General features: G+C 46.3%; 1 protein-coding gene across 1 annotated transcript; it reads right to left on the bottom strand.

The window, feature by feature from the left end:
• Positions 1-3,437: 3,437 nt before the first annotated feature.
• Fxn (frataxin) lies at positions 3,438-16,466 on the bottom strand. The gene is made up of 5 exons (XM_070035699.1): positions 16,261-16,466; positions 13,221-13,318; positions 10,940-11,060; positions 7,930-8,027; positions 3,438-6,830 (listed from the first exon to the last, which is right to left on the bottom strand). The coding sequence occupies exons 1-5, from the start codon at positions 16,426-16,428 to the stop codon at positions 6,680-6,682; spliced, it is 636 nt and encodes a 211-aa protein (XP_069891800.1). The 5' UTR covers positions 16,429-16,466; the 3' UTR covers positions 3,438-6,679.
• Between the last annotated feature and the right edge of the window lie 7,887 nt (positions 16,467-24,353).

Genomic DNA, 24,353 nt, shown 5'->3' with positions numbered 1-24,353 from the left:
GTTTGGTTTTGTGGCTCTACAATGACCTCATTTGAATGACCTAATCATTCGGAATATAGTATCCAGGTGGGCCGGATGCTGGTGGCTCACACCTGTAATCCTAGCTACTTAGGAGGCTGAGGTCTGAGGATTGTGGTTTGAAGCCAGCTCTGGTAGGAAAGTCTAGGAGACTCATCTTGAATTAACTACCAGAAAACTGGAAGTGCATCTGTATCTCAAACTGGTAGAGTGCCAGCCCTGAGTTAAAAAGCTCAGAGACAGTGCCCAGGCCCTGAGTTCAAGCCCCACGACTGACAAAGAAGAAAAAAAAAAAGAAGAAAGGAAATACAGACTCAGTGATTCAGGTTTAAGGCACTTCTTGCTAGTTAACTAGAGATAAAAACCTTATAGACTTAGCTGCCTGAGCTGGCTTTGAATTACAATCCTCAGATCTCAGCCTTTTGAGTAGGTAGGTTACAGGCTACCAAAGTCTGTTATTTTCTTTCTCCTCCTTCTTTAGTATTTTTTTCAATTGAAAGATTTTTATTAGTATATGTGCATACAATATATGTAAATTAAACTCAACTCCTCCCTCTGTGTGTGTGTGTGTGTGTGTGTGTGTGTGTAGGTACTGGGACTTGTGCTCTTGCTTGACTTTTTTTACTCACAGCTGATGCTCTACCACTTGAGCCATGCCTCCATTTCCAGCCTTTTTGTTGATTAATTGGAGATAAGAGTCTCTCAGATTTGTCTAGACTGACTTTGAATCTTGATCCTCAGACCTCGGCCTCCTGAGTAGTAGTTAGGATGTAGTAGTAGCTAGGATGTAGTAGTAGCTAGGATGTAGTAGTAGCTAGGATGTAGCACGTAGCCCTACCCTTTCTCAGAACAATTCCAACAGGTTGAATTTTTGTTGTTGTTCTGTTTCCATCCATGCATATAAAGTACTTCAGCCATATTTACCCTCCTTCACACTCTTGTTAGCCCTCCCCTCTCCTGCTGGTTCCCCAGGGCCAACAGACTAACCTCATCTCTTGCTTCTGCCCCACCCCACCCCCTTTCTTCAACAGTGTTTCTTGGCTTCCTAACTTTCTGTTGTATTGCACTCCCAGCCTCGGCCAGAAACCTTGTGGATGCCCACAGAGATGTCCTAAACTCATGGAAGCAAGCAGGCAAGTGACTCTACAAGAAACCTTCCAGTCCTACTTGTTTCTCCCTCTGGTTGAGTTCACTGTCAGCACTGACCCCAGGGCTATCTCGGGCATCTTCTGAAAACACACAATCTGCTCTTATTATTATTCCCAGACTCTACATTTTTCCTTGCTTAGGAAAAAAACAAAAACAAAAAAACACGACTTTTTTTTTCTTAAAGAGGAGAAAAAGTAATGCTAACCATGAATTGTGATAAAAGATCAACTCTCTCTGTCAAAGTCTCACCTAAGAATGAATAAAGATACCAGACTAGAAGTAAACTACCTCATCTGGGCGCTGGTGGTTCCTGCCTGTAATCCAAACTACTCAGGAGGCTGAGATCTGAGGATTGCAGTTCAAATCTAGCCTGGGCAGGAAAGTCTGCGAGACTCTTGTCTCCAGTTAAGCACCAAAAGAGCTGGAAGTGGAGCTGTGGCTTCAGTGGCCTTAAGCAAAAATGCTCAGGGACAGTACCCAGGCCTAGAGTTGAAGCCCCAGGACCAGCAAAAAAATAAAATAGAAATAAATACATTAAAATTAATAAAAATGACATACATCAACTTAGTGACTAATAGACACCAAAACAAAAAATTCCTCAGACCAGTGGTGGCCTTTCACTAACAATAAAAGGCACCCAGAATTAATAAGTGGCATGACATCTTAGTTTCTTTGAAGTTTTATACAATAATAAAGCCACATCGCTTACAAGCATTTTTGCCTTCTCCAGATCATGGTGGGATAGCGCATGAACAAAACCCAACCCCTTCTCTCCAGATTCGTGGTCTTCACAATCCAGATGCCTTCTTTACTTTTTTCTATTAAGGAGATCAGGTCTAGGAGCTGGGCTTGTAGCTCAGTGGTAGAGAATGTAGAAGTCCCTGAATTGGATCCCAGCATTAAAGAACCAAAAAAACAAGAGTGGGACAGGATCTCAACCCCTGAGCAGAAGCCATCCTCCTCCTCAGTCTTTTTAATTTTTTATAATGTGCTTTATTTTTATTTCTAATTAATTTACTTGATTGTTATTATGAAGGTGAGGTACAGAGAGATTACAATTACCTGAGTCAGGTCATGAGCACATTTTGTACAGCGCCTTCTGTTCCCTCACCCTCTCCCAATCCCTTCCTCCTGTCTCCATCCACAAGTCAGAGTAAGCTCCGCTGCTATACGTTTTCACCCTCCCAATCTCTTTTGCAGCTGAAACTACAGTTGTACACTCCTGGACCCCTTCCTTCTTTCTCCCAGTCTACCACACCCTGTGGTCCTTGCACTCCAGCCACAAAAGACTCTCCCACTCACCTCTGGCAGGTTCACAGTCCCCAAGGCCCGCCTCCTCCCTCTCGTCCAATCACTTCTGTATCCAGAGCACCTGCGCTCCCTGCCCCAGCTGCCTGGACCCACTGCACCTGCCACATCTATTCGTGAAAGCTCCAGCTATCTTTCCCTAAATGAAATGCAATCACTAATTTCCTTAAGCTATGATGGCATTTGATTTTAAGCCTCTCTGGCAGTACTATTTTGGGGCCTGTTCTGGTTTGGATATGAAACATCTCCCAAGGCTCACGTGGTAAAGGCTTGCTCCTCAATTTCCCAGTATAGAAATGTCTAGAGATGGGGCCATATTGGAGCAAAGAAGTTACTTTCAAAAAGAAGCAGGGACTTGCTTTTGGAAAGCATATTTTGCCCCATTTTCTTTCTTTCTTTTGTTCTCTCTGATACTGAGTTGAACAAATTATTAAAGGCAAAAAAAAAAAAAAAATTACAGGGCTTACCAGATTCCATGTCATGATCAAGTCAATTATTACCAAGTCAATTCTTTAACATAAACACAGCACTAATATAAAAAAGCAGTAATAAAGCAAAAATAAAAATGAAGTAAAATCTTTTAAATATAGAAATGCTGAGTTCAGATCACTGGTGGGCTCAAAAAGCAGTTTTGGAGTTGGGCACCTGCTAGCTCATGTCTATAATCCTAGCTACTCAGGAGGCTGAGATCTGAGGATCAAGGTTCAAAGCCAACCCAGGCAGGAAAGTCCATGAGACTCTTACCTCCAATTAACCAGCAAGAAGTCCAAAGTGGATCTGTGGTTCAAGAGGACAAGGTATTAGCATAAAGCTGAGAGCTAAGGCCCTGCATTCAAGCTCCAGTATTGGTGCACACACTCAACACACACACACACACACACACACACACACACACAATAGGCAATTTCATAATAAATAAAAACACATTGAACAACAATAATATAATATGCAGTGCTCCTGAGGTTCCTAAATGGGCAATAGTCAGCCTTGTACTGGTGTTTGGACTTGGGTGGGTGCCTAGACACTTGGAAGCCATTCTTGCTGCTAGACATAAGTGTTTTCCTCAAGAGTGTAAACAAATCTTCAGCTACTAGATGGTGCAATAAATCAGTTCTGGTACATTCCATTTCATCCCCCATAGTCACGGGAAAATAGAAATTGAATTGAAGCTTGAGTTGGGACCTTGGAAGGAGATGTCAGGATTTACTCTGAGTGCCAGGGCTGATCAAGTCAGAGCAAGGATCTGGGCCTGGCTTCCTCTACGCACTGCACAGTCAGGAAACACTGCAAACTCCTATGACCTTTCACCGTCACCTGTTCCTCCTTCCTTCTTTTAGTGCTGATCCTGGAGCTTGAACTCATGGCCTGGGCCTTGTCTGTGAGCTCATTTGTTCTACCACTTGAGCCACAGCACCACTTTCAGCTTTTTGGTGGTTAATTGGAGATAAAAGTCTCCTGGATTTTTTTTTTTTTTTTAGTCTCAGCTGACTTTGAACCCCATCCTCAGATCTCAGCCTCCTGAGTAAATAGGATTACAGGCGTGAGCCACAGCATGTGTAATTTTATTTACTGTCTCAGTATTACACTCAAAAATTTCCACTTGACTCAAAAAGTAATTTTATGAAGAAAGGAAATATCTTCAGTACCCATTTGGCATTTTACTTTTCAACAAAAGAATGTGTTTGGTTTGCCCACTGCAAAAGCCTTTGTTAAACATTTGCATAGAACTGCCATTAATAAATCTTTTCTGGGGGTGCCTTAGGATTGAAATTAGGGCCTAGCAGACTAAGCTGGTATTCTAGTACTTGAGCCACACCTCCAGCTTGGTTTCTTGCTGAATATTATAGTGACAGTTTTTTTGATTTTTTGTTTTTTGCCAATCCTAGGGCTTGAACTCAAGGCCTGGGCACTGTTTCTGAGCTTCTTTTGCTCTACCACTTGAGCCACAGCACCATTTCCAGCTTTTTCTGTGTATGTGGTACTGAGGAATCAAACCCAGATCTTTATGCATGCTAGGCAAGCATGCTACCACTAAGCCACATTCCCAGCTCCTTACAGATTTTTTTGCTTCAAACTTTGATCCTGCAGATTTCAGCCTCCTGAGAAGTTAGGATCACAGGCTGGCATACATTTTTTTTTTCAGAAAAAAATAAAAAAGCAAGCTGGGTCCTGGTGGCTCACACCTGTAATTCTAGCTACTCAAGATGCTAAGATCTGAGGATCACAGTTCAAAGCCACCCTGGGCAGGAAAGTTTGTGAGATTCTTATATCCACTTAAACAGGAGAAAACCACAAGTGCTATGGCTTAAAGTAGTAGAGCGTTAGCCTTGAGTAGAAAAGCTCAGGGATAACACCCAGGCCCTGAGTTCAAGCCCAAGGAATGACCAAAAAAAAAAGCAAACACAAGAATGAGTTTGGCGCAAATTTAATGCTCTAGTTCTAGAATTTACCACCTTTTTGCTTCATGTATAAATGACGGTAGACGGTGTAATAATATTAATGCAGGATGGATGTAAGAGAGGATGGTTATTAATTTATCATGCAGTCAATTGAAATTCCAGTAGATAAATACTAATACCAATACATTCACCTTCTAGCTTAAAAAATGGTCCAGGGCTGGGAAGGTGGCTCAGTGGTAGAGTGCTTGCCTTGCATGCCTGAGGCCCTGGGTTCGATTCCCAAGCACCATATAAGCAAAAAGAAAAAAGCCGGAAGTGGCGCTATGGCTCAAGTGGTAGAGCACTAGCTTTGAGCTGAAGAGCTGAGGGACAGCACCCAGGCCCAGAGTTCAGGCCCCATGACTGGACCCAAAAAAAAAAAAAAAAAAAAAGGTCCATTATCATCCTTTTATCTATTTAGCGGAAGTCAAGATTTGGCTAATGGCCACCAGAAAGGACCATTGACAGCTGATAATCGAAAGTATTCTATCTGCTCACAGACAGATAGGAAAACAGGGCCGGGAGTTTGTGAACCACGTCCACAAAGCTTGAAGCCAGCGTGGGACTAGAGCGCCATTCGTGAATATATGTTTCACCTGTGTCTCTTCACTTTTTTTTTTTTTGTCTGTCGTGGGGCTCGAACTTAGGATGTGGGCACTGTCCCTGAGCTTTTGTGCTCAAGGCTAGTGCTCTACCACTTTGTGCCACAGCTCTACTTCTGATTTTCTGGTGGTTCATTGGAAATAAGAGTCTCACAGACTTTCTGGCCTGAGCTGGCTTTGGACTGCGATCCTCAGATCTCAACCTTCTGGGTAGCTAGGATTACAGGCGTGAGCCACTGGCACCTGGTTCTCTCTTCATGTTTAGAACCTTCTCAGCAACCAATGTTGTAGATGTCTCAGGACTTTTGTTTTTCTGTGGTGTATTCTCAGATGATGAAATGACATTTAACTTGTATGCATATATATGTGTATAAACACATGCATATATATATATATATATATGTACACCACACACGTGATGACACACATACAGGAATATATGGAAGGAAGCAATAGCACCTTACAACGAGGCATTTTGACATCTCCATACGCAAGGGCTGGGGACCTTGTATTCTTTAGCAAGGCTCATCTTCACTAGCCAGCAGTCAATCCTATGCATAGCTTTCCTGGTAAAGCCTTCTAAGAATGAAGAATAAGTACAATTTGTTTCTTCTCTTCCTGGAAATTTCCCCTTTTCCCCTTGTTCTTGCTGGATTTGTATTATGATTTGTTAAAGTATGTGTTTAAGATATAAGAGCCAGTGGCTTAAGCCACTTAGCTCAAGAGGCTGAGATCTGAGGATTGTGGTTCAAAGCCAGCCTGGACAGGAAAGTCTATGAGACTCATCTCTAATTAACCACTAGAAAACTGGAAGTGGAGCTGTGGCTCAAAGTGGTAGAGTACTAGCCTTGAGCAAAAGAGCTCAGGGACAGTGCCTAGGCCTTGAGTTCAAGCCCCAGTACTGGCAACCCCCTTTCCCCCCTGCAAAAAAAAAAAGACAAGAGATAAGGGATCTCCTGGGGGAGAGAGGAAATGAGATAATCAAAGGAATGAACAGGAGGATTCTGGGGCCCTGGGGATGGCGGTGACACATTGTTTTCGAAAAGCCGTGACACATACAATGCTACTGTTCTCACCAAGGGATGGAAAAAACCCACTCAAGCTGCGGAGGGAGGCTGGATCTTGGCATGACAGGTTTTAATGTCTGTAAGGCAGGGCAGGCCATCAAGTGCCTTTTCCAGAATAGGCCAAGGAAGATAAATCCAGTTTGGTTTTGAAGGCCTCGGTCAGCTCCTGGGCCAGCAGCTCGTGGAGGGTCATCCCGTCGTGGGAATAGACCCAGTGCTTCCCCGTCCAGTCGTAGCGCTTGGGTCCGCTGGAAGACAGGATGGAGGCAGAGTCAGTAATTCCCTGCAATCCTCTGTGTGCTGATCTGGGGTTAGCCATGGCCTCCATGCACTAAAGGCTGGGTCAGCCATCGGAAGCTGTCATTATTGAAAGGGGGTGAGGTCCATGGAGGCGTGCCCTTAAAGGGGGCATTGGGCCCCGCCTACCTCTCTCCATCTTGTCTTTCTAGGTATTTTTAAAATGTTTCTGCCACCGCTGTGGCAAGCTAACACGAGCACACAAAGGCTGCCACCCAGACACTTACGGAGTGACCGTTTATAGTTAGCTAATACCTAATGAGGCATCTATTTGATTTCTTGACTTGTGTCTATTTAAGGAGGCAGGAGGGCTGTGAACTCAAGGCCAGTACAGGCAAAGTAGCTTTTCCTCAAAAACGATATAAAAACACAAGTATCAGGGGCATAGCTCTAGTGGCAAAATGCTTGCTTCACAAGTATGAGGGTCTAGGTCCAACTCCTAAAATGACAAACCCAAACCCAAACCAAATAAACAAAGGGCAATGACACAGTCTCTCCCCTGGAACACTGCCCAGAACATTCTGGAGATCTGAAGACCCTTATCTTTGAGTCCCCATCCATCACCTTTGCTACTTCACATCTGATATCAGATATCTTAGAGCATGTTTGCAAATCACAGCTCTTTCTGTGTGACTGATGTGATGGGTGTCTTACTCTGTTAGTGAAGTGAGGTATAAAATTCATGTGACAACTTTATTTTATTTTTTAAAATTTATTATTATTATTATTATTATTATTTCGGGCCTGGGGCTCAAACTCTGGGCTTGGGTGCTGTCCCTGAGCTCCTTTTTAGCTCATGGCAAGCACTTTACCACTTAATTGCACGGTTGGGCTTCAAACCATGATCCTCAGATCTCAGCCTTCTGAGAAGCAAGGATTACAGGCGTGAGCCACTGGCACCCAGGAACACCAACTTTAAAACAAGTAATTCAGAGGCATATACTATAGCCCCAACATTGTGTAGTCACTACTGCTATCTAGATTCCAAACATCTGCATTACCCCCAAAAGGAGACCCAGTCCACATTGGCAAATTTGGACTTGTGATCACCTGGAGGGAGAAGACAGCCAGATCTGCTTGTTTGGGGTCTGCTTATTGATCACGTAGGTTCCTAGAGATCCGCCCAGCTTGATTGTTAGCACACCACTCTGGAAAAGGGGCAGACAAAAGCAATAAAACCGGACCAAGTTAGCACTGGGCCATACTACTTTGCATTATATAGCAGCAGGTTATGCCTTTGTAAGTACCTGATCTGCACCGTAAAGAAATGCCTTGTCAGGCACCAGTGGTTCATGTCTCCAATCCTAGCTAATAGGAAGCAAGAATTCACAGAGAATTATGGCTCAAAGCCAGTCCAGGCAGAGAAGTCAATGAAACTACAGTTCCAGCAAAAAGCTGTGCGAGAGGTATGGCCCAAGTGGTAGAGGAGCACCAGCTGTGAGCAAGAAAGCCAAAAGAGTGCAAGGGCCGGACTTTTCTACCCAGTTGGCTTTGAACTCCAACTCTCAGAGCTCAGCCTCTTGAGTAGCTAGGAATACAGGTATGAGCCATCAGCAGTTAATAGAAGAATTTTATTTATTTATTTCTATGCTAGTCCTGGGGCTTGAACTCGGCCTGGCTTGTCCTTGATCTTCTGTGCTTCAGGCTAGTGCTCTACCACTTGAACTGCAGCTCCACTACTGGCTTTTTGGCGGGTAACAGTCTCATAGACTTTCCTGCCTGGATTGGCTTTGAACTGCAATCCTCAGATCTCAGCCTCCTGAGTAGCTAGGATTACAGGGTGTGAGCCCCTGGTGCCTAGCTAGAAGGACAAAAATCAATTTATGAAATTTGAAATGAGATAGTGTGTAGAGAGAACACCGCTCTCAGGATCAGAAGAGGACAGATCACTGCTATGATCCTCTCACAGTGAGGTGAGTGAACTAAGTAGCATGACTGTCTTAGCTCTTAGAGCTGGTGGAGGGTTGGGTCTGCTGATGTGGCGCTCCACCAGCAACCACCAGACAGTCTGAACAACTGTGCGTTCAATCTCTACTGGTATACCCTGTGAGTCCAAATCAGATTCAACAAGCCATAACAATAAAAAGAAAAGAAAGAAGGAAAGAAGGAAGCCATCAAGCCCTTCTGACCTGTTGGTTAGAACAATGACTTATCTAGGTGAGTACCAATGCCAGCCTGGGTTTGTTAGTTCCACCCTTTCTGGGCATCCAATTGGCATCTCAGAAACTCCTTCAAGGTTCTACTGATCTCTGTTGGCCTGCTCCATACTGGTGGGTCCATCTTTCCTCAATAAACACACATTTAAATTTGAAAACATTCTTTCCACAAAAGAGTCCTTTGCTCCAAAGCCTTCAGTCTCTTTAGAATGGGCAGGAAAACCAGGTGTTGGTGGCTCACTCCTGTAATCCTAGCTACTGAAAAGCTGAGATCTGAGGATTGGGTTCAAAACTAGCCCAGGCAGGAAAATCCATAAGACTCTTATCTCCAATGAACTACTCAGAAAAAGAGCTGGAAGTGGTGCTGTGGCTCAAGTAGTAGAGTGCTAACCTTGAGCACAAAGGGGCTCAGGGTCAGCGTCCAGGCCCTAAGTTCAAACCCCAGGAGAAAAAAAAATGGGCAGGAAATAGCAGCAAGGGTTACCTGCTAGGTTCCCCATATTGTAACTGCTTAGCAGGAGAGGGAATTTCACATTAAACTGTATTCTTGGGGACCTTGCCCAGCAAAAATTGCAATTATTATTGTCTGTAAGAACTGAAGACTATGGGCTGGGCATGTAGCTCATTAGTAGAGTACTTCTCTACATGCAAGGTCCTGGGTTTGATTCCCAGTACGGCCAATAAGTAAACAAATAAATAGACACACAGATGAATGGTGTGATGAGCTGGGGGAAACACACACACACACACACACACACACACACACACACACACACACACACACACACACACACACACACGACTTCTTAAGAGATAACAATAATGATGATACCAGGCTTTACCATTTTTTCCCTTATCACTTTAGTGGACAGCCGACTGTCCTACATAATCCAGTGATTGAGAGCGCACATCATAACATTTCCTAGTATTAATTAATGGCTGTCAGGATTAACTTCTGTCCCCAGGGAGTGGCTTGGTTTCTTTTTTTTAAGGCCTCAGCAATATTTCTAATGGCCAAAGGTAACTGTTGCTCACATCTGCCACCTGGAGGCCAGTTGGTGAAAGACCAGCACTTCCTTGTCTTCCTGGAATTGGGGCTTAGCACATTCAACTCACAAGTTCTCAGACCAACTGTACTTTACAATCAATCACCTGAGGGAGGCAAACAAGTTCCAGTTCCCTGCCTAGGGAATATTCTAGAGAAATTAGCTGAAAATCACCTACCATCTCACATTAGAATCCTGGGCAAGCTTTAAAAAAAAAAAAAGTGCTTTTCAGGAATGCAGCCTGATTTGCTCCATGAGACTGGAGCAGGATGGTTAAGTCTTGGGAAATGATCCCTACTTCAGACCCTCCATCTGCTCTAGTTCAGTGTTTCCTGGGCCATCTGCTACACAGATGCATGGCCAGGCCCTCCTGATTTACCTTCAGAAGTATCAGGGGATGCTTGGGAACTTGTAATTTTGTTTTCTTTTGTTTTTAGTGCTGGGGATTGAACCCAGGACTTCAAACATTACTCCAAGAGCTCTTCTTCGCCCTGTCCCAGGAAACCAGAACCTATCTTTTTCTTTTCTTTCTTTCCTTCCTTCTTTCTTTTTTTTTTGGTGCTGGAACAAAGGGCTTAAACTCAGGGCCTGGGTGCTGTCCTTTAGTTTTTGTTTTTTGGGGGGAGAGGGGTTCAAGGCTGGCCCTCTACCACTTGAGCCACATCTTCATTTCTAGCTTTTTTGATGTTTCGTTGGAGATAAGAGTGTCATGGACTTTCCTAGGGCTTTGAACTCAGATCCTCAGGTCTTAGCCTCCTGAGTAGCTAAGATTACAGACATGAGCTACGGATGCCTGGCTTGCAATGAGCTATAATTCTTAGGGAGGAAACAGAACAATGAAAATAAGCCAAGGGGTACCCCAAAGGAGACATCATAGTCCTTCGATGTGTAAGGCTTATCTGCGAGGTCCTCAAAAAATTCGGCCAGAGAGTCGAGCGTCTCCTCTGCGAGTCTTTCATAGGTGGTATCATCTAGGGAGCTGTGGGAAGTGGGGGGGGGGAGGGGGAGGGAATGAGAGAAAAAAAGACCCAAAACATCATTACCAAACCACTGTCTTATTAATATCACGCTCATGCAATCATTCATTTCATTTCATTTATTTATTGCTGGTACTGGTATTTGAACCCAGGGCCTCATGCTAGCTTGGCTAGCTCTGTCGCTTGCTCAGCTGGCACACTCGAACTGTTCAAGTGAAACAAGCAGGAAGTAAGACCAGTTTACCACAGAGAGAAGGCACCCTGAACTTCAGATGGAGCTGCAGGCAAGTGAACTGGACAGTTACTTTGGAAAACTGCAGGGCAACCTCTGCTCAAGTAAACCACATTTGCAAGCAGTGGCCCATGGAATGCATACAACAGAAAGGCCCACCAGGCCCACCAAAGACACATAACCGTGCTGGCAAGTTCAGAGCAGAATGACTATATAGTGCCAAGCTGAAAACTGCCCAGTGCCCAGGTCACAACATGGAAAATTATGGCTTAATCACACAGCAGAATGCTATGTAGCAAAACAGAACTGTCCTTAGCTGTAAGAACGTGGATGAATTGAGAAACGTAACTGATAGAACGAAGTCACCTAGAAACGTATTTATATTTAGTGATGCTTACAATATCTAGAGGGAAAATCAGGCAAAACTAAATGGGTGCCAGTAGCTCACACCTGTAATCCTAGCTACTCAGGAGGCTGAAATCTGAGGATTGCAATTTGAAACCAGTCTGGCCCAGAAAGTCCATGAGACTCTTATCTCCAACAAGCCACCAGAAAACCAGGAGTGGCGCTGTGGCTCAAGTGGTAGAGCGCTCGCCTTGAGCTGAAGAACTGAGGGACAGCGCCCAGGCCCAGAGTTCAAGCCCATGACCAATCAAAAAAAAAAAAAAAAAGCTAAGGGAAAGTGGTCCTTGTTCGAGCCCTAGTATTAGCACAAAACAAACAAACAAACAAAAAGGCAAATTAATTGAGTTTGTAAGAACTCATGCTGCCTATTTTTCAGTTTTTTTGTCTTTCTCAGTTAAAAAATACTGCTATAATAACTCCCAGACCACTGGTGGCTCATGCCTGTAATCCTAGCTACTCAGGAGGCTGAGATCTAAGGATCATGGGTTGAAGCCAGCCTTGGCAGGAAAGTCTATGAGACTCATCTCCAATCAACCACCAAAAAAACAAAAACAACAACAACAAAAAACCCAGAAGTGGAGCTGTGTCTCAAGTGGTAGAGCGCTTGCCATGAGCACAAAAGCTCGGGACAGTGCCCAGGCCCAGAGTTCAAACTCTAAAATTGGCACATGCAAAAATTGCCATAACTGATCACGATGGTGGATGCCTAATCTTCCAGCACTGTGGAAGATGAGGCAGGAGGATCTTCAGTTCAAGAGCAGCCTGGATGCCATAATAAGACCCTGCTTCTGAAAACCAAACCAAACCCTATTCAAAAAAAAAAAAAAAGCCATATTGCTGTAAGTCCACACTGACAGAAAACAGATCCATGGTTTTCTGGGGGGGTGGGGGGGTGGGAAGGGGAGGGGAGGGTAAACATATAACTTCTAGGTGCTACAGGGTTTCTTTCTGGAGTACTGAAAATGAAAATGAAATGTTCTGATTTATGCGGTGATGACAGCCATACAGCTCATGAAGACAGAAAATGTCCTGAGCTGTACCTTTAAGGATGATGAATTTATGGGCTGGGAAGGTGGCTTAGTGGTAGGTAGAGTGCTTGCCTAGCATTCATGAAGCCCTGGGTTCGATCCCTCAGTACCATATACACAGAAAAAGCTGGAAGTAGTGCTGTGGCTCAAGTGGTAGAGTTCTAGCCTTGATCAGAAGCAGCTCATGGACAGTGCCCAGGCCCTGAGTTCAAGCCCCAAGACTGGAGGGAAAAAATGTTGAATTTGATGAGTTCGAGGCTTTCTTTGTTACAGCAGCATGGCCTACTTTAACTAGAATGCTTAAGAAAATAGCAACAAAGCACAGGAACAACCAGTAGGGGACAGCTTAAGTGAATGATGGAACTCCATATAACGGTAAGCTATTGAAGAAACTGAAGAAACAAACTGGCTACTACTTCCAGGAGGAGAGAGGCTCAATGAGGGAGGGAGGGACGAGAGAAGAAGAGTTTCCCAAGTGGAAGGTTTCTGAGTCTTACCTGGAGTTACCTAAAGTTCCAGAGCTCCTCCAATGAATCCAGCAGACACTCTGCTTTGGGACATTCAGAATGTGGTTGAGGTAGTAGAGGTTCAAACCCTAAAGCACAGTTAAGAACACTTAGTCTCCAGTAGCCTACTCTTTACATGCAAGGGAAGACATATTAAAATCACTAGTTCTTGTATTTTATACTCTGCAGTTCCTCTAGATTGTGTCTTACCTTCTTATTGTACACTAAAATGGTTCCTGCTACTCCCTGTCTAATCTTGTGCTGTCCTATAAGGTAGCCAGGAGCCCAATATAGGAATGTAAATTTGAAGATAAATCAAGCACAGTGGTTCATACCTATAATCCCAGCCATATGAGAAGCTGATATTGGGAGGATCATGGTTCAAAACATTGGTAAGACCCCTCCCCCCCCTCAGTGTGGTGGTGCCTGCCGGCCATCTTAGTGATAGCTGGAAGCCTAAGAGAAGAGGATTCTGGGAGAATAAAAGGAGACCCTGTATCCAAATAATCAATGCAAAACAAAGAGGCTGGAGGCATGGCTCAGTGGTAGAGCACGTGCCTGGCAAGCCAGAAGCCATGAGTTCAAATTTCAGTACTGCCAAAAAATAAAGTTATTGAACAGAAAATAAAGTCAGTCCTTCAGCTGTGTGGCCACATTTCAAGAGTCCTGTGGCTACATGTGGTCAGTGGTATACATAGAGAACGTGTGTGTGTGTGTGTGTGTGTGTGTGTACACGCCTGTGCATCTGTGTCAGTCCTACAGCTTGAAGTCAGGAGATCTCAAACTATCACGTGGCTTTTTGTGCTCCGGGCTGGCTCCACCTGAATCACACCTCCACTTCTAGCTTTTTTACTGATTATATGAAGATGAGAATCTTGGAGATTTTTCTGCTAGGCTGGCTTTGAACTATAATCTTCAGATTTCAGCCTCCTAAGTAGCTAGGATTACAGGTATGAGTTACTAGCACCTGGCTAGGCTTATTAAAGTCAAATAAATTAAAATATAGTTATTAAAAATTTATAAGTATGTTGACAGTAATTTGGCTATGTGAACCTTCATTTTCAATTGTGATTGTGTTGTGTGTGTTTGTGTGTGTGTGGGCACATGCGCATGCGCATGCATTGGTCCTGGGGCTTGAACTCAGAGCCTAGGTGTTGTCCCTGAACTTTGTCCAGGCTAGCATACTATCACTTGTGCCATAGCTTCACTTCTGGCTTTTCTAGTAGTTTACTAGATATAAGTCTGATGGACTTTCCTGTCCAGGCTGGCTTTGAACTGTGATCCTCAGATCTTAGTCTCTTTGAGAAACTAGGATTACAGGCATGAGCCAGGGGTGCCTGGCTGGACTCAGCTGGTGACTGGATCTGGCTGCATGCTATGCAGATTCTCTACTACCTAGCTCCAGCTCCCAACTGTGAATCTGACAAAACCCAGACACAGCTCAGACAGTTCCAGAGAAACCGAATGTCCGAACGGAAATGTGCTAGATAGACATGCATAAATAAGGAGGAGAAAAAGAGGAAGTAAGATGTGACATTACTGATTACGCGATGAAATGGTCTTTTGGATCTACTGGGTTAAATATAGTGGGGAAATTAATCTCACTTGGTTCTTTTTACTTCTTCAGCGTAGCTCTTAGAGGATTTGGAACCGTGCATGTGGTTTCCTCGATGTTTCTGCCTTAGACTAATCCAAGGAGGTTTAGAGAAGGCTGGGAGGAGGCTGCCAGCCAGCTCCCAGGTCCTGAGGAATCCCAGACCTTCAGGAGCAGCCCAATGAGCCTCAGGGCCTTAAAATAATTACACAGAGGGGAGGTGAGGTTGACCTGGCCATTCACAAATCCCCAGGCAGGGCAAGCCCACCTTGGAGCCAGCAGGATAGACACTGATTCGTTTAGGCTGGAAAAAAAGAAGTCCAAATGGGTGAGCGATGTAGCTAATCACTTAGAAAGCCCCTGGTGACCGTCCAAGGGACCAGCCCGAGGAACCACTTCTTATCACGCTCCTAAATTAAAATGTTGGCAACACACATGCTCAGTAGCAGCCCCAGGTAAGGACAGCACAGGAGTGAGCCAGGAAGGCTTGCTTTAGGAAGGGATTCCACGTTTGCCTGTTATTCTATTGACAATGAGTTCTAAGGGCCTTCGAACAGCATGGGTTGAATACTGTGCAGACAGTTTAAGCCTGCATGGTGCTCTACCGCTGAGCGACACTCCTGGGCCCATGTCCAAACTCTGAGTGTGTGTGCGTGTGCATGCAGGGTGCGTGTGGTGGGACTGACCTCAAGGCCTGGGCCCTGTCCCTGAGCATTTTCTTTGCTCAAGGCTGGTGCTCTACACTTCCACTTCCGGGGGGTTAACTGGAGATAGGACTCTCACAGACTTTCCTGCCCAAGGCTAACTTCGAACCTCCATCTTCCGGTCGCAGCCTGCTGAGTTGCCAGGATTAACAGGCTTGAGCCAACGCAGAAGTCTAAGCGAATCCAATTTAATCCTCCACGCGGGTCCTCAAAGTGGGGGGGGGGTCCTCATCCCCTCAGTGGAGACAAGGCCTGTCTCAGCGAGGTGGGGGGGGGCGGTCACCCTATCCAATGACGACGCACGCGCGCACAGGACGCGCGCGCCCGCAGCATGCACGGCACCGCAACTAACAGCACGCACGTCCGCGAAGACCGCCTCGCCTGGCGATCGCTGCGAGAACAGGGCTCCAGACCCGCAAAGCAAGAGGCCAGCTTGGGACACGGGCTCGCCCTCCGCGCCCCGGGCCCGCACCGGCCCTCGCCCGATTCCAGGAAGCCCGCGCTAACGGGACGCCGGCGGCCAGCGCGCGCCCCCGAGCGGGGGGGGGGGGCGGGACGAGCGCGCGCGCCCCGAGCGGGGCGGGGGGAACGAGCGCGCGCGCCCTCGAGCGGGGCGGGGGGGAACGAGCGCGCGCGCCCCCGAGCGGGGAGGAGGGAACGAGCGCGCGCGCCCCCGAGCACCCGGCGTGCGCGCGACACCCTCCGTCGCGTGCGGCCCGGCGACCATACTCACGTTGCGGCGGGGCTCGCGGGCCGCGGCGGGCCCAGCGTGCAGATCCCGGCGGCTGCCGGCTGGCCAGCACTCCCTGCGGCGCCGGGACCCCGAGCAGGCCCGGGCTGGGCCCGCGAGGCCCGCGTGGGGAAGCAGGCCGGCGGCCGCGCGCCGCCCGAGCGTCCACATGCTGCTCCGGGTGTGTGGCCGCTCCGCCTTCGCTGCCTCCTCCCCGCGCGCCGGTGCGGCGGCGCCCCCTGGCGGCCGCGGGCCGGCAGCGCCCGGCGCGGGGCTGCGCTGCGGCGTGCACGTACTGAGCGCAGTGCCCGCGCCTGGCGGTGGAGACGGACTAGTGGGCAAAAGAGCCCGCAGGGGACGGGCACGCCGCCGCTCCTGCAGCCTTAGCCGGGTGTGGGTGTTGGGTCGGTCGCGGGGCTTGAACCCAGGGCCCGAGCACTGTCCCCGAGCTTTTAGTGCGCTACTGCTTTGCGCCACGGCTCTGCTTGTGGTTTTCAGGTGGTTCATTGGAAACTCAAGGCTGGCTTTGGCTGCAGTCCTCAGATCTCCTCCTCTGGGAGTAGCTGGGGTGACAGATGCCAGCCATCAGCGCCTGGGTTTTTTTTTTTTTCTGGAGGGTTTGAACACTACCTGGCAGCCCCTGTGCCCAAGGAGGGAATCTGTCAGGATTGTCAGTGAAATGCACGAGGAGCCTTCTGCCCAGAGGGTCTTCTATCCAGCAAGCCACAGGGATGGGAGATGGGGTGGATGGAAGGGGTAGTAAAACCATCCCTCCTTGAGAACTGCTACTTTAGTGGAGCTGGATTTTAGGCCAGCCCTGGGGCTCGAACTCAGGGCCTGGGCGCTGTCCCCCAGCTTCTTTCGTTCAAGGCTAGCACTCTACCATGAGCCACAGCCCCACTTCTAGGTTTTTCTGCTATGTGGTACTGAGGAATTGAACCCAGGGCTTCATGCAGGCTAGGCAAGCGCTCTACCACTAAGCCACATTCCCAGCCCAACACCCTTCCTTCCCCCCTTGTGTTCAAGGCTTAGATAATTGTCATTAACTGTTCGAATGGTGGCTTCTCTCTCCCTGAGCTGGTCTATTCATGCTCTTTCTTGGTTTCTGGGCTTCCCCCTTCATTGCCTTGCTCAGACAAACTTCAGCAAGCCTCTCTTGTATATTCACTGTTCCATGTTCAGCCCTCTGCCCTTGGATTGTGTCTCTATTCTGCAGTAGATCTGATCTCTGCGAATTGCGTTCCCCTCATTCCCTCTGTGAAACTGGTTCAGCCATGGAAAACATTTGCGGGAGACTGGAGAAGGGAGGGCAACTGGGAGAAAATGGTCCTGCTCAGACATCTTCATCTACAAGATCTCCCTCTCTCATTCCAGTCTTTGGTCTTCCATTTCACTCATCTTTTTTTTTTTCTTGCTTGTGTTTACGTGAATCATCCTTCCTTCTGTCCATCTATTCATCACCCCCATTTATTCACCCCCTCACCCCCTCACCCCCCAGCTATCCACCTCCATTCACCCATTTCCTCATCTACCCACCCATCTACTCACCCGCCCATCCACCCAGCTGTCATCCATCCATTGGTCTGGCCTGCCTTATCTATTGAGCTTCTACAGATGCAGCACTGTGCTTCTGGATGACAGGGTAGTGAACAAGATTGGTAATCGGCATGCTCTCCTGCAGCCTACATTCTTGTGCAGGATAGAGATAATTTAAAAGCATTCACGAAGTCACATAAGTGCTAGGATGGGGTAATTACAGAGTGCTTTAGAGCCACATAGGAGGGGCATTTTCTTAGCAAGGGGGTGTAAAGAGGGTTTGAGTCCTTGAGCGTCTTTCTTTATCATTTTAATTTTTAAACATCATTATTATAAACGTGATGTACAGAGGGGTTACAGTGACATTGCTCTCTCCCAGTTTTACCCTCCCATCCCTACCCACAAGTCATAGAGTTCATTTTCAAAATAGAGTCTAGTGAGTGCCACTGCTACATTTGTTCACCCTCTGTCCCTTCATTTCTGTGTCTTCCCCTTACCCTCCCAAAGACAGATAAACGAACAACAAAAGGAAAACAAAACAAAAACAGCAACAAAGACAAAAAAAAAAAACCCTCCGCTTCATTTCCTGGAGTTCATTTTGAGAAATGTTATTTTATATGATCAGAGGCACAGATGCTTTGTGTCTTTGTGTTCCTTTTGTAAGAGTATCCTCTTTTGGGCTCACTGTGTGTGAATGCCTAGAGTCTTGTATAATTTTTCATGTCCCCGTGTATTTTAGATCCAGCCTCCACCTATGAGAGAATGCATGCGCCATTGGTCCCTCTGAGGTTGCCTTACCTCACTTAACATGATTGGTTCTAGATCCATCCATTTCCCTGCAAGTGACATAATAGTATTATCTCTAATGGGAGTGTAAAATTCCATTGTGTATAGGTACCACATGTTTTGGACCCACTCATCCATTATCCCCAAGATAAATGTTTCAATAGCCTGCCAGCCATGTTTAACCCTGGCCCCTTTAGTCCCTTAGAAAAGGATCAAGCTGTTCAAAAGTCTTGCATTTTCTGAATTTTGGAACTGGCCCTTGGGTGCCGGCGGATGCTTCATTTGTTTGCGTATGTATGTATGTATATATGTTCTAGTCTTAGTCTTGGAGCTTGAATTCAGGGCCTGGGCACTGTCCTTTTGCTTTTTATCCTCAAAGCTAGTGTTCTATCACTGAAACCACAGCTCCACTTCAGACTTTTGTTTTTGCAAGTACATTGCAGATTAAGAGTCTCCTGAACTTTCCTGCCTGGGCTGGCTTTGAACGGTGATCCTCACATCTCAGCCTCCAGAGTAGCTAGGATTACAGGCCTGAGCCACCAGCACCCAGCACCTTTTTCTTATTGTAGCTCTATAGTGTTCTTTTGTCGTGGAGAGATAATTATTAAGATAACTGAGTTGAGACCTCTCGCTTTTTAACTCTTTGCTCTCTGGGCCACAGACATTTTGGTGCTGGGGTGGGAAAACGTGAATGGATTTAGGTCAGGGGCAAGCACCCAGCCCAGCTGGGTGGGCTCAGCACTCCTGGCCTTTTTGGACTGCCTTTAACTTTCTTTTTGTGGTTTCACAAAGCGCGTCATTACTCATCTCCTAGTGCTGATGTAAGAAAACCCACAGTGCAAATGGGAAGATAAACAGCAATGTCACTTCTTCTCTCCCCTGCACTGTGGCGATAGAGCGGGAGCCTGAGGGCTTAGAGAAGAATGCAGAGCCAAGGTTCAGCTGCGATTCAGCACAGGTGACTAATATCCTGTGGGAAGGGAGACCTACTGTGTGCAGATACTGCTGCAGAAGCTGCGAGCTGCAGGATTTGGGGCCTATGAAAACGGATGGAATCTTACATTTGCAAGATGATTTCTGTAGGCCATTACAATGCAGGTCAAAGCAGACAGGGTCACAGGTTGATTTGGTGATGCTAAGGGGTGTCTTCATTAGAATCCCCCCGGAGAACTTTAAAAATGAGATGCCCTGCCAGGGGTTGGTGGCTCACGCCTGTAATCCTAGCTACTCAGGAGGCTGAGATCTGAGGATCGTGGTTCAAAGTCAATCCAGGCAGGAAAGTCCATGAGACTCTTATCTCCAGATAACCACCAGAAAACCAGAAGTGGAGCTGTGGCTCAAAGTGGTAGAGTGCTAGCCTTGAGCTGAAGAGGTCAGGGACAGTGCCCAGGACCTGAGTTTAAGCCCCATGACAGAAAGAAGAAAGAAAGAGAGAGAGAGGAGAGAAAGAAAGAAAGAAAGAGAGAGAGAAGGAAAGAGAGAAACAGAGAGAAAGAGAAGAAGGAAGGAAGGAAGGAAAGAAGGAAGGAAGGAAGGAAGGAAGGAGTTTAGGGAAGATCAGAGGTTTGAACAATGGAAGACTTGCTTAGCATGCACAAAGTCTTGAGTTTGATCCCTGTCAACACACACACACACACACACACACACACACACACACACACACACACACACACACACACACACACAGAGAACTCAGCAGAAGACACATAAAAGAACTTTAGAAGCAAGGGGCTCAGGACTCAGGGCAACTTTCCTGTGTTCTGCCGTGTGCCCATCCTTGGCTTTGACTTTGATGTGCTTTACGAAAACCACCTAGTCAATTAAGACGGGAAGCCAGAGGGCTCAAAAAAAAAAAAAAAAAAAAGAGGAGACCCACTGTAGGTAGGAGATGAAGAGAATCCTCAGCACGCTGAAGAGACTCCCAAGACAGCAAGCAGGGAGGAGGCGCAGAAATCCATCAGCCTTGGACTGGAGTGGTTCATAAGGCTCTGGATAGATCCAAGGAGACACGAAGGCCAAAGTGTTTTGGGAGTGTGGTGGAAGGCTGCCATCACTGGACTGTGAGGCCAGGAGAATACCATTGATAATTTGAGTGCGTCTCGTCAGTCAGGCCAAACAGAGAACTGTGGGAGGCGCATACGACACGCTGTGGTTTCAGTGTGTCACCACATGCCTATGTTGAGATTTCATCTTTGATGGGACAATATCAAGCAAGAAGGTGAGTAGGCCATGAAGGCTCTACCCTCACGAATGCAATTAGGGCCTTGTAAAGGGCTGGGAAACTAGCTAGATCTCTCCCTCTGTCCTTTCTTTTTCTGTCTCTTCACCTCTGGAGGATGTAATCATCAGGCGCCATCTTGGAGGCCAACTCTAGGGCCTTACCAGGCCATTGAACCTATCAATGTTTTGATCTTGGACTCCCAGCCTCTAAAATAAATTTATGTTCTTTAAAAATAAATTTATGTTCTTTAAAAATTACTAAGGCTCACAAGAGCAGAGAGATAAATGGCATCTGTTTTCCCTGATATGTGGATGCTAAATCCAGAATGCAAGGAGATACAACAAAGTCAACAGAACTCAAGAAACAAAGGACTTCCACTCAATTTCTAAATGACTCCAGGCTCTTGACCACATATATGGTATCTATCTATCTATCTATCTGTCTGTCTGTCTGTCTGTCTGTCTGTCTATCTATCTGCACACATCTGAGGGAAGCTAGGAGGAGGACACAGAATCAGGGAAACAGGGGGAAACATACAACAGAGGGGCCCATAAGCTGCACTGGACATTGTTGAAAACAAACTAAGCAACTCAAGGTCAGCGATGGGAGGGAGTGAATGAGTGGGAAAGAGGGAACAGCTTACACTAAGCCAAAGGAAAGAAATGTACGTATCACCTGTGGTGATCACAAAAGGCGTGAAGAAGCCCATAGTTTAGTTGGAAATGTGTTTCATCTTATTCTAGGTGCTAGGTGCATACACAGGCTGGGTGCTGGTGGCTCACGTCTGTAATCCTAGCTACTCAGGAGGCTGAGAGCTACTCAGGAGGCTGAGATCTGGGCATCTTGGTTCAAAGCCAGCCCAGGCAGGAAAGGCCATGAGACTCTTATCTCCAATTAACCACCAGAAAACCAGTAGTAGAGCTATGGCTCAAAGTGTTAGAGCACTAGCCTTGAGCAGAAAAACTCAGGGACAGCACTGAGGCCTTGAGTTCAATCCCCATGACCACCACCACCATCACCAAACAAGTCATTCAACTATGCAGTTAATAGTTGGGCACTCTAGCTCATGTAAGCAATACCTGAATTAGTCACAAACAGTGCCAAATGTTGCAGTTTTCTAAAGTGGAAAGGGGACCACAGGCTGTCCAGGTAGGGGCACAGGCATAGGGACCAGAGGAGGGAAATTCATGGCATAGGAATGATATTTGAGTAAGGCCTTAAAATAAGAGTCCTTAACATTTCTTGGTTCAAGGTCGCTGTGTCTTGATGGAAGTCATAGCCATTCTCTCTATAGGAAAGAGAACCCAGTCATGAATACAAAGGATATCCAACTTGTATCCCTTGTTTCATGGTCCTGTTAATCTCCACTAGTGACCCCCTTAGGAATCAGCATGGCCAACTAAATTCCAGCTGAGAGACAAGCACAGTATTATCACAGGAAGAGCAGAGGAGGAACTCAGCTAGCTGAGTCGATGGGGGGTGGAGAGAATTCTAGTTGATAGGGACACTAGGGAGAGAAAGGCAGAAAAAGTTCAGCCTCTTACCTTAGCATGCTCTGTGGCTATGTTCTGTAGTCTGAATGGGTTCTCCACCATTCATGGATGGAACTGCCACCCCAGAGCAAGGTGGGGGCGTGGGGTCGTCTAGGTGGGGGCGTGGGGTCATCTAGGTGGGGTTAGGTCATGAGGACTCTGTCCTCACGCAGATATCAGGGCTGCAGGAAAAATGTAGGTGGAAGCTGGCTCTCTTCTTGCTCTTCTGTCTGTGCCACAAAAGCCCTCAATGGATCAGGGACTTGCTCACGATCATGCCTTGCTCATGGGCTTCCCAGCCTCTAGAGTGGGAGAAACCCGCGTGTGTTCTTTGTAATTACATCCCCTGTAGTGTTCTCTTTCAGCGGCTCAAGAGGACCTAACACAACATCCTAACCCAGGATGCGCTCCTAGTACTCTACCTGCCGGTGAACTTGCTACTAGGGCTGTTACCAGGCCTCTAAGGCTACATTGTGAGCATCGTGTCTGCTTACGGTAAAGTGGATTTCGTTAGCCTGAGGCATTTTATTCTGAGCATCTTACTCATCAGGAAGGCTTTTCTGCAGCTGCCTTGGTTATTTGGCTTTCTTGTGATTTCCCCAAACCTCAGCATCATTAGGACTCTGCTTCTAGGGACATTCACCAGCTGGTGTGCCCACATTGATTGTTTCAAGGTTTCACCAATTCCTCTGTCACTCGCTTGGGCCAAGGGACTGCCAGCAGGATAGCCCCATGGAAGGAGAAACTTTGTGAGCACCCATCTTTTTTTCTGCCATAAATGTGGCTGGGCTCCAAGAGGGGCTGCTCTGGATTCTAAAAGAAAGAAAACCCTGGAGCACAGCTCCGTGTGGCTTCAGACAGGAGCGAGAAGTAAAACTGTAGTATCGAGAGCTATTTTGATTTTGGGATCCCAAAATCAAACATAGTGATGGCTGACTAATATACAAGAACATTTGGGAATGTCTCTAAGATCTGTTGGGCAGAATCTGCCATTGAGTATTTTCTCAGGACTGAGAATCTCATCTATCAATTTTTTTTTTTGTCAAGAGCCTTGGTATATTTATGAATTCCAAACATGGGACATGCTGAAGTTATGTCTTTTCTTTTCTATCTTGTTTTGGAGAAATAAATTCTATTTGATGTTTTAAGCCAAAAAGAAAGAAACTCAATGTGCACCGACAGCCATTTCCCATTTCTCCAAATTCCCATCACTGCCAGCCACAGACAATCACCATGTTTTCTGTTTCCATAAATTTTCTATTTTTAGAAATGTCATATATATGGAATCATATCATTTATGCCGCCCGCCGCTTTGTCAGTCCTGGGGCTTGAACTCAGGGTCTGGGGCACTGGCCTTGAGCTTCTTTTTGCTCAAGTCTAGCACTCTACCACTTGAGCCACAGCACCACTTCTGGCTTTTTCTGTTTATGTGGCACTGAGGAATTGAACCCAGGGCTTCATGCATGCTAGGCAAGCACTCTACCATGAAACCACATTCCCAAGTTTTTCCCCCCCCTCAGGCCCAGGCATTGTCTTTGAGCTTCTTTTTGCTCAAGTGTAGCGCTCTTCCACTTGAGCCACAGTGCCACTTCTGGCTTTTTCTGTTTATGTGGTACTGAGGAATCGAACCCAGGGCTTCATGCATGCTAGGCAAGCACTCTACCACTAAACCACATTCCCAGCCCCACCCCTTTTTAAAAACCAGTTTCTTCCATTTTAATATTCCAAAGTTCACCATGCTTTTAATTTCCAATTTTTCATTTGTATTAGTTTTATAGTAATTGTACAGAATTATGTGCTTCATTGTGACTTTTTAATATATCCCTATTTTGTGCTGTGATCCTATTTGGGTTATTTCTTTTTAATTAATAAAAATATCATGGGTTGTGAATATAGCTCAGTGATACAGCATTTGCTTGGTATGTGTAAGGCCCTGGGTTGGATCCCCAGCAACACACACACACACACACACACACACACTCATGTAGTGAATATAAATCACTGAAACCAATGCCTAACCA

The sequence above is a fragment of the Dipodomys merriami genome, unplaced genomic scaffold (genome assembly GCF_024711535.1).
Source record: "Dipodomys merriami isolate MVZ:Mamm:240054 unplaced genomic scaffold, mDipMer1.0.p SCAF_26, whole genome shotgun sequence".
NCBI lineage: Eukaryota > Metazoa > Chordata > Mammalia > Rodentia > Heteromyidae > Dipodomys > Dipodomys merriami.
This window is presented reverse-complemented; position numbering and strand designations above follow the sequence as displayed.

What these genes read in the sequence shown, in the direction of transcription:
- Fxn (XM_070035699.1), bottom strand. Translation starts at nt 16,428, where the DNA reads ATGTGGACGCTCGGGCGGCGCGCGGCCGCCGGCCTGCTTCCCCACGCG. An exon ending in GGAACTTTAGGTAACTCCAG is followed by an intron (nt 11,061 to 13,220) that starts GTAAGACTCAGA and finishes CACTTCCCACAG; the next exon opens with CTCCCTAGATGATACCACCT. An exon ending in TGGCTGTCTTCTCCCTCCAG is followed by an intron (nt 6,831 to 7,929) that starts GTGATCACAAGT and finishes CCTGTCTTCCAG; the next exon opens with CGGACCCAAGCGCTACGACT.